The sequence below is a fragment of the Buceros rhinoceros genome, unplaced genomic scaffold (assembly GCF_000710305.1).
Source record: "Buceros rhinoceros silvestris isolate BGI_N320 unplaced genomic scaffold, ASM71030v1 scaffold18438, whole genome shotgun sequence".
Lineage (NCBI taxonomy): Eukaryota > Metazoa > Chordata > Aves > Bucerotiformes > Bucerotidae > Buceros > Buceros rhinoceros.
In genome coordinates, this window is record NW_010426545.1 from 21,765 (window position 1) to 32,125 (window position 10,361).

Sequence of the window (10,361 nt, forward strand, 5' to 3'; positions counted from 1 at the left end):
GCACCTCCCTCCAGAAGGAACCGGTTCCGTAATGCCTCCACCGAAGGCACCACGAGTTCCAGAAACTCACCAGTGCATGAAACCCACTTTCCAGATGAGTCTGGCTTGGCACCGGTTCCGTGGTCCGTTTGTCGCAGTGGTTGTGTCTGCGCGCTTCTCGCTAGTGCTCGCTGCCTCTGTCTCTTGGGGTGAGTTTGAGCTCCTCCATCTAAACGCGGGCAGCTGCCTCGGGTCCCCCCCGCGCTGTGGGGTAGGTGAGGCCATCGCTGGGACAGGGTCGTGCACTGAACTGGGACACTGAAGCAAAAAGATGCTCTGAAATAGGGCTGGCAGTGCGGCAGGAGGTATCTCAGCCACGCCGCTCTGGTTTCTCCCGTCTGTCTTCATTCCCAATGTATTTTTAACTTCTTCAAGAGATTGCTCGTTATGGCTGATTACATTATTTGTGATTTTTTGTCTCCTTTGATGCCTGTGCCAGTAGTGCTTATGTAAAGGGGCCTGATGATATTGAATGGTAGGAATGAACAAATGCAGAGGGAATTCAATTGCTATTTTGCTCTCGAGCACAAGTGTTCCTTCTAAATCAAGTCTGACCACTTACCGTGTCAGTCAGTGTGTTGTTGGAGACATGGAGAAAGTATTTCACTTACGTTTGATTTAAGGGGAGTTTTTGTTTGCTCGAGGTGCTCTATTTCATTTGGAAGCTTTAGAAATGTATGATTTCTGAGTGCTCTGCCTGCTGTAAAGCAAATTTGGCCGTAGTTGATCTCCATCTCTGCTGCAAAATCCTGTTTATTATGGTAACTCTCAAATAACTGGCCAGCGGGACCCTATCATCTCTGCCGACAGGGAGTTTGAAGTTATTTGTCAGGTATCACACAGGAATTATTGGCGATGGGCTCTCTCAGGTATAAAGCTAATTTTCTCAACCACACAAGCACCCAGCTCAGCTGCTCTGTGCAGTGTTAGAATTCACGCTATAGAGCTGCTGATAATTAATGACAGTTTAGAATACCTCATTGTAACACCATTTACAACCTGATTCGTTAGTTGTTGTAGCTCTTTCAGAGCTTTGTGAGTGTTTTCCAATATTTCCGCGCTGGATTGCTGTGAATGCAGGGCCATGTCCTGCAGCGCTCTGAAGTCATCTCCGCTGCTGCCACATCCCTGCTTCGCTCTGAGGTGCAGGAAACAGTTTGCTGGGAAGTTTGTGCGCTGATTTGGCAGAGAAACGAACCCGCCCGAGCGAATAGCTTTGCTTTGGCCAAAAATGGAGCGGTGAGGTTGGGAGACGCGGCGGTAGGCTGGGACGTGGCAGTTGGATTGTCTTAAACTGCCAAAGCCCCTCAGTCAGGGCAGCACACACACCTCTTTCATGGGGGTTGGCAGTCCCGGGTGGGCAATTTCCACCGAAGAATTGCCATCAGTGAGGTATTCAGAATCAAAATGACTGCTCAAAAATGACTGTGCAAAAAAGCGAAATTTCATCATGCCATGGCGGGGACACTCCATTATCAACTTCTTTGCCTCTCTGTATTCAGACAGAGCGGGGTTTCTGTGCCCTTGATTCATCACTCTTGGCTTGAGAGAGAGCACAACATCTCCAGATATCAGGGAGGCTGATTTTGTAGTGCTTCAATGTCGCTTTTATTCAGCCCCTACTCAATAGAGCTTTGTGTTCTTCTCCCTCCTAGAGACTGTAACTGCTGCTGCAGAGGCAGGAACGACATGGAAATATGGACCATAAAAAATATTGGCAAAGTGGAACTTCTCAGAAATATGACCTGTGCTTAAAACAACAGCAAAATTGTTATTTGACTTTTAAATCACAGCATCTTATTGTCTGTTGATTCTTTTGAGCCTCTAAACAAAAGCAGAATATGCTCCAGCCCGCTATGAACCAGGGATTTAAGATGTGGCAGATCTTCAGGAAAAAACCTACCCTGTGTTCAAACTCACATCCCTTTCTGCCGGGGCGTTACCCAGAGCGCACTGTTTGGTGGTGGTGCTGGGCAGAGAGGAGCGGACCTGGCGACCGGAGCAGGCGCGGTAGCAGACCGAAGGCAGAGGAGAGCCTTGGCTAAGCTGGGTGCAGGCTGCGTGACCTTGCCCCGAGCTGGAGACATCTCCGCCTCTTAATATGTGGGTCTTGTCCACAGAGTCATACAGCTGCAGATACGACCTCGGAGTGACTTGTGTGTGAGTGCACAGCACAGATTAATTGAAGGGAGAAGGGAATCTCGCCGGCTTACAGAGTACCGTCTGTGGAGAAGCCGGGCTTGCCGGTGTGGCTGAGCACGGGCTGCCTTGTGGGGATGTCTTCCAGCACATTCACGGGGCTTCAGGTTGCTCTGCCTCTGAAAGGACAGTACTCCGTGTTCGTCTCCCTTCACTTGGTGCTATTTTTACAGCTTTCCGTGCTCAAATGGCTCAGAATAACACACTTGTCATTCACCTGTCACCTGAGAAATGTGACTCACTTCAGACTCCCTTCCCCTGAGAGTAGCTCCGGTATGAGGAATACCTTCAATTACCAGAGAGTCCTGTGCTGTCCCTGTCCTGCGTGCTCTTAAAGGCAGCTGTTTACCAAAGGTTTCCAGATGACCTAGTTAAGGATGCTGCTGTGCAGCAGGTCAAGGGTTGAGAGTTGAGTTTTTAGCATCACGAGATCCTATTTGAATTGTGGAGGATTATGGATGGATCTTCGAGATCCCCTGAACCAGCAAGTGGTTTTGTTTGATGAATCATGGTAAAAATGGAGGCCAATGCCTGATAGCGCAGTCCTAGACTAGATAAGAAGTACATGAAGTGGTTCAAGCCAGAGCGAGATAACTGATTAATTCCAACACCTCGGTCCTGTCGTGGAGGTCTACCCTGCGCCACACCAGCAGAACAGCTAGAGCTTTGCAGCACTGCTGTGCTGCTGGCCTGGGCCAGCTGCTGGGGAGTCTTTAGGACATAGAAATGTTTCAAGAAAAAGGGAGCGTCCCTGTGCTTGCGGACCTCAGCATCCTCATGGGGATGGGAGCTGGACTGGTTTTTCAGTTGTGTGGTTGCTGCTGTCTCACTCGAGTGGGAAAGGGCTTTATAACTGGAAATGCCAGTGCTGCTCTTGTGCGTTTTACTGGAGAGAACGTAACCGAATGGCTGGTGACACTGATCTGTCTGTCCCATTTGACTACGGGTGTAGGATCTGCCATGTTACGGTGTTCTGGCTAGAGAAGGAGAGATGCCATCAGTGCGGTCAGCATTGGTGAGCAGTGAACAAACGCAGACGCTTTGTCTGTCACGATGGGTTACTGGTCACTGCTGGGGCTGGGTAAACAAGGTTCCACCAGAGGGAAATAAACCCCAATTCTAACAGTCGTGTTTTGTTTTCTCCCACCTCTGACACAGGTTGCCAACTTGGCCTGTTCCATCTCGAACAACGAAGAAGGTGTGAAGTTGGTTCGCATGTCAGCCAGCCAGCTTGAAGCCCTGTGTCCCCAGGTGAGGAAGACTCTAGCACATAAGACGTACCCAAAGAGGGTGGGCAGCTGGTCCTGCGTAGGGCATGTTCTGCCCTCTGAGTGTGTGGATTGGCTGCAGAACTTGGCCTTTTTCTTAATATACGTAGAGAACAAAACACAGTGCAGGTATCAAGACTTGGAAACATTTTCAAATACAGGACCAAGTAATTCGTGGTATGAATGGGTCTCTCTTACACAATTATTTCGTTTGACCAGGGTATTCCAGTGACCTGCAAGACACGTACTAGCAAGGTGTTAGTGGTTTTACTGTGCGCATTCACGTTGCAGGGGGATGTCTTGTGAAGGTGCTACCGCCGCTCCCGTGCATGCTGTAAGATGAATTATAGATTTATTATTTTTTGCCTGAGCAGAATATAAATATGCCCCCAAAAATCTTCTTGATAGAGCAGGATCAGAGGAAGCTGGCTATGCGTGAAGAGCCTGAACCTGGCTGAGACTACCCTTTGATTAACAACTTCTTAACGGAAACAAGGAAATGAAGTTTATAGAAGCCCTAGACTCTCCTCTTCCATTTTGACAGCGTGATGTTTTAAATGTCAAGAACTAGATACTTGGATGAACCCCTGAAGACTACAGTGCACTGCCAGTTCCTGTAATTTACATTTTTTAAAAGCGACAGGAAATTCAGATCTAAAACATACAAATAAGCTGTGGTTGGTAGTGAGGAGCTGGTGGAAAACACGCACTCCAAAAACGTGGTCAAATAGCCGTTCTTTGCCTCCCACGTCTGGGGCAGGTGGTGTGTGGGGCTTGTTAAAACCTAAGGTCCCTTTGTACAGTTGGAGCAAAGCATGTGGAAGAAAAGCTGTTAGAAATACACATTGACTGCTGTAAGGGCTCACTCTTCCCTGAAGTAACCAGCTAGGCTGGACATACTGGTTTTTCGTTATCTCCGAGAGTATGGGGGTCTAGTGCGTGTTGTTCCAAACAAGTGCGATGCTGTTGAAAAGAATCATCTTAAAGTCAGTTTTTCTTTGAGTCTCAATGTTTCTGAAGTTGTCCAGCTCTGGGGGGTGTTCTCCCTTCCTCACTGCTGAAATTGTCTGTACGTCAAACTCTTCCGTCTTTGCTGTTCCAACAACTGCCCATTTAAATAAACCTCCTCCTTTATAAAATAAACACCGTGATGGTCAACAGGAAACATTTAACAGACTTTGGGCAAGAGTCACACCTGCTGGAGTGCAGTTGTTGACCTTTGGCGTCAGGGATTGTGGATAACAGTTTAACGGGCACTGGAAGCTTTGCTATCTCTGCAGGGACAAGGGCTGGGCCTGATGGGCTTTGGCTTTACAGAGGTCACGCGTCTGAACTTCCAAGCCTGCAGTTTAGATGCTCCACTGCACAGTCTTGCCTTATTTCAGGGTCGTCACCGAGAAATTAGATGCTATAGACATTCACAGCACGTGGAGGAGTACGTTTGTATTACATTACGTGTTTTCTGGTTGATTCTTTAATGCCCAAAGGGTATTTAAACACATTGTGAGTCTTGAGAGATAATTAGGGGCACTTGTCTAAACTGGTCTGCACATGGCATTTGCGTTTTCTCCCACCACCACAGGAGTTTGTCTGGTGCCACTCGAAGTGACACGGCACACTCTCGTCCTCCACAGCGCTCCTGAACGGTCCCCAAACATCAATTACTCTGCCTAATCTCTAAATGCTTCTAGGTATAAAGAACAGTGTGGTGGGATTTTGGTTACCTTTTTTTTTGACAGTTATCAGGTTTATTTATTTTGCAGTTTATTCCTGATGCGATTTGCAGCTGCTTCTTGAATCCTTTTAGGTGGCTGTGCAGAACAAACCCGGGAATTAGGCGTGAAATACAAATTTAATCCAATATGAGCTGTCTTTATTTTTTTGCTTAGGCAGTATTTTTCCTGGAAGATGCTGAATTCAGAATGAGTCAGGTCAATCAGTAATTACAATAGTTGCTGAAACTCGAGTGAATATATCAATATCACACAGAAATACAATGTATGAAATTTAATTCAAGGTATTGCTGTGGTTGAAAGGACGAAACTGAAATTTAATGCACTGGAGTCCCAGGTAACCTCTTAAATAGCTTAGCTGAGTAAAGGCCATTCAGGGAACTCCTGGTTAAAGAATGATTTCTGCGGAAATCAATCTGTAGAGTTAATTATAAAAGCTGTATCTCAAATAGAGCAGCTCCTCAGTCCCTCGCCGTAACCAGCCTTTTTGAGCCAGCAGCAGGAGTAGCAAACGTGGTTAGGGAAAACTGGGGGGTTTTGCTGGTACGGACGAGAGTTGGTCATTGCCAGCGTCACCTACAGGTTCAGATGTTCCCAGGTTTGAAATGTAATTATTCGAGGAAATAGAAGATGCAGGAAAAATTGTCATCCGAATAGCTTCTACAGAAGCAAGCAGTTAAATGTGTTTAGCGTGGCTGTGTTACTGGAAGTCAGCTCTGCCTCCAGAGGCATATCATCCTGCCTGCTTGCGAGTCCCCAGCCAATTAAGACAGAAATTAATGTGCAGTCGAAGCCTTAATGTGGCACTGAGAGCTCCCTTTGGATGGTGCAGCGGGAACCGTTAGAGCTGTGCATGCTCTGCAGCCACTGCCTGGGTGGCTTCTGTTAGTCTGGCTTGACAGGGGGACATGAGGCAGCTCCGGGGGGTCCCTGGTGCTTTTCTTGCCGAAGCCTTGACTTACAGGCCTGCCTGAATTCTTTTTATTTTGAGGACATGGGTTGCTGAAAGTCTGGAGATCCAAGCGGAACGACTTTGTCCAGCATCTCGCAGGGGTTCCTGCAGTTCTGCAGCCTCATGCCTTGCCTGGTGGCGGGGGAACCAGGCCAGCGCGTGGGGCGCTGAGGTGGAGGAACAGAGTCCTCCATCACTACAGTTAAATGCTTTAAAAAACCGCCTCAGATGTTTTTCGTAATGGGAATGGAAAAGTACTGCTGTGAGATGCTTGGAACAGTTGCCTGTGCTTCCACTTGCCTAGCAGAGCACCGGGGGAAGTTTTCTTTGCCTTCTTGCTAAACACAGAGCTTGCCAATGGCAAATTAGCGCAAGATTTTGTTTATCTCGACTGGAAAACCTGGATCCGCACTCGTAACTCTGGCTTCTGAGTCCTGTTTCCAAGAAGTACTTGCGCTGTTTTGTAACAGCGTTTTGCATTAAAGCTGTCTGAGAAGAGAGCTTAACCATCAGAGTGTCTCTGATCGTACAGGCTGTAGGTGTTTAGAAAGCAGCGGTGAAAATGCCCCATCACACCGCTTGAAAGGAAAGTGCTGCTCCAGCCTTTTGATGTGACAGTCTGCTGTCACCTGCAGCTGCTTTTACCACCTATACATTGACTTCCTTGTTCTTTAAAGCCTCCATGAAGCTTATCTCTAGGCTTCGAACCAAATGGCAGTCAGGCTGAGAGTTTTAGTAACTGCTGTTTCACATTCCAGTTTTGAAATGGTTGAAGAGCAATTTGCTGCTTACGGTTGTGATGAAGCTGATGGTTACCTGTGCTGATCACACCTTCTGACACAGCCAGACAAAATACCAAAGCACAAGGAATCCCGTGTAGAGGGTCCAAATAGCGTGAAAACTCTTCTTTAGAAGTTGCAGCGTCTTAGAGAAACAACCTGCCTCCTCCAACCAACCCAGCCCAGATGTGGCTGGCAGACTGTCTCCTCCCTGAGTCCCCAGTCACTGCCGGTTCCCTGGTGGCGGTTGGAGGAGGAGACAACATTTTTCCTGCAGTAATGACTTAACACCAGTGAACAATCGTCCCCTTTTCTCTTCTCTTTGAAGGGCTGTCAGATTTTTTGAAGGTACTAACTAGCAGATCTGTCTCCAGACTGTTTAATTACAGGTGCTCACAGCAGTTTATTGGCATCGGGTGGAAACACTTCTGTTACTGACTTACCACGGGGGATGCAGCTTTGTTATGTGCAGGATTGCTATGAGGAAGGGCCAGCACAGGCCAGCAGTGGCCATCAAAACCAGCATTAGCAACCAGAGCAGTTAATGGTGCATAAAAAGCAGCAAAGACAAAAGGGATTCAGTTCTGTGGAAGGACCCTGGTTTGCGTCGCAGGCACGGTGTGGCCCGGGGAGTGCAGGAGCAGAACAGCTTCCAGGAAAGACTCACAGTCTCCCCAGAGCCTCAGCACCTGAAGTCAGTGAGATGCAAAATGAAGCCCCACAAATGGAGTCCAGACCAAAGGGCACCAAAGTTCTGGCAGCTCCTGCATTGGCTGGAGCTGTAGTGTCAGCCCTCAGACACATGAACATGCTCTTTCCATATGCAGGGAAGTCGATAGGGTGATTATCAATGCAGGATATGCAAACAGGAAATACTTTGACCATAGCCTATGTCAAACTGGAAAAGTTATTCCAGCCAAAGGGGGTGTCTGTGGGTCATTATAGCCCTGTAACGACGAGAGTAAATATCCCTGCAGAGACACCTGCGGTCACCGTGTGCCGGAAAGGAAAGTGCTCAAAGTACCTTTTATCCTCTGGAACACAGTAGCGGGGTTCAAAGGAAGCTGTTCCTCCTTCTCGTGGTGCACCAGCTCTGTGCACTTGCTGGTCACTGCCTTACAGCTGGGGGAAGCGCAGAACAGTCTCCGCGGTGGTTTGCTCCCAGGCATTTCAGCTCAGCGGAGCCTGCAGAGTGCTTTTTGCTGTAGCGGAGTACGTGGAGGGTTAGCACACGTAGACATGTGGATGTAAACCCGGGGCTGGATGTAACTGGAACCGACTGAAATATCCTGCTTATGAACCTTTTCTCCCCACTCAGAGCAAAATGCAATTAGGAGCAGGGAAGGAGACATGGATGGATGCTGGAGGTTCCTCTGGCATATGTAAAATTAAACGATGAGCAGCTTCTTACAAAGCTCTGTGCTTCAACACAGCAAACTGTGGGCATTAAAACCCCCGTGGGCAAGGGGAGAGTCCTCTGCAACTGCAAAGAATCCTGGATCTGAAGGCCATGGAGCTACTTCCCAACTCATTACCCAAATGCCACGAGGAAGCTGATAAATCAGTGCCTTTATTTAAAAAACAAAGAACAAGTGAGTTATTTAGGAACTACAGGTATTTTGGTTGTAAAGAAAAGGTAGTGAGGAGAGGGGAGAGGACTTGGTGTTTGGTTTAGAGCTTTTGAAACTGAAAAGCCCCTTCTGGTGGCACAGTAGCATCCAAACGCCAATACTGCAGCAAGCAGAGCACAGTTAAACCAGCTGCAGAAAGAACAGACTCCTGCAGAGAGTGAAAAGTCCCTGCCAAAGAGTGAGGCAACAATTAAAAAGCGCTTGTAGCTGTTGAAATGTGGCTTCAGGCATTGTGTGCTCTGAGACTGTGTTAGGATACAACAGGTAGAGCTTGCAGTGCGAAATAAACAGGCAATAGTTTTCTCCTCCCAAGTGACATTTCTGCCTTTGGCCATGCCAGCCAAGGGCTCCAGACTGTCTTTGTGGACGACCACCACGTGTCAGAGCTTTCTTCTAGCCTTGTCAGTCTTTCAGGTGGGGTGCTCCAAAGGGCAGGCTGGAAGCCATCCTAAAGTAAGCCTAAAAAATTGAGTTCTGGGTGACCCAGTGGCTTTCATTTACCCACAAGAAGCAAATCTAAGGTTGAGATGGTTCTCTCCATCGGGAACAGCTGTCCTTTTTAAGAGAGCTGCTGGGCAAAGCAGCCGCAGTCTTGTAACCCAGGCAGCAGTCGCTCTGCGGGGAACCTTGGGGAGACCTGCCCTGCCAAGGTGTAAATACAGCAATTCAGTCTGACATCTCTAGTTTTAGGGGGTGGGGGGAGGAAAACGAAGCAGGTTCTTCCCATGAAAGACATGATTTGAGGTACGGATTGAGACATCAGTGACAAGTCTGTTGAATCCAACGCCTCCTTGCTCTCGGGGTGTACTTTGCCAAGTCCTGGCCGCTGCCGCAGGGAGCTGCGAGGCGGAGGAGGGCGACTCCAGGTGACTGCAACCACCTTATCGAGCGTTGGGCTGACTTGAACATTGCAATTGCTGCATGAAACAAAGCACTTCTAAAAAGAGTGTTTCCTTGCCATGCTTCATTTCCTTCTGGATAGTCTCGAAATGTCCCTGTTTGAGTCTTTGCTTTGTACAACTCCAGTGAGTCATGGTGATCGCAGTGCTCTGGCAGCGTTTTGAGCAGCTCTGAATTGCAGAATAGTTCCCTGAAACTGCCAGATCTTTTACATGGAAGCGGCTGCACTTCAGGTAGTCTGGACATGTTCCTCCTATTTGTTGAGCTGTCTGTCTGTCTGTCTATCTATCTATCTATCTCCTTCCTGTAAGAGTTACTCAGATTTTAAATTAATTTCCAAATGCTTCTTGGTTTTGGAGAAGAATTAGCGTACTTTAATCAGTCCCTGCCCTCCCGAGCGTTCAGATAATGATGGAATCCTGGTCCTGCTACACCCAGCCTGTTGAGGATCCAGCATCCCTTCTCTCTCGACCATCTCAGCATCTGTTGGAGAATAAATCAGTCGCTCTGTGCTGGATGTATGAGCACATCCACTCGAACTGCTAATTGGCAGGTTTTGTCAGTAATCCCTGGGACGCTGCCTCAAGCAGACGTGTGCGACACGTCCGGCATAACTTGCCCACGTAAGAGCTAAGCTGTCTGTGGAGTGAAGGGTTTTGTCACCCCTGCTGAAACGGAATGTTGTGAGCGCTGTGCGCGTGGAAATTATGTGCTCCAAAAAAAGGGCTGCTGAGCCCTGCCTGCTGTCTTGCATTTCTTCCTGAGTGCTGACGTACCTGTCCGGGTTCCCTAAGCTGTAGTTTGATCTTTATCTCCACAGGGACACTTGATTACCCCACTGGCTTGTCCTCAGCTCTAGT

The 10,361-nt window shown here is 48.1% G+C and overlaps 1 protein-coding gene across 1 annotated transcript in view; it reads left to right on the forward strand.

Moving 5' to 3' along the window:
• CTNNA1 (catenin (cadherin-associated protein), alpha 1, 102kDa) overlaps positions 1-10,361 on the forward strand; it is a gene marked incomplete at its 3' end in the record, with an annotated part of 40,507 nt that overhangs the window by 10,139 nt on the left and 20,007 nt on the right. The window contains exon 3 of the mRNA XM_010141566.1: positions 3,397-3,489. Coding sequence (XP_010139868.1) covers positions 3,397-3,489 — 93 coding nt within the window. The remainder of the gene's footprint in view (positions 1-3,396; positions 3,490-10,361) is intronic.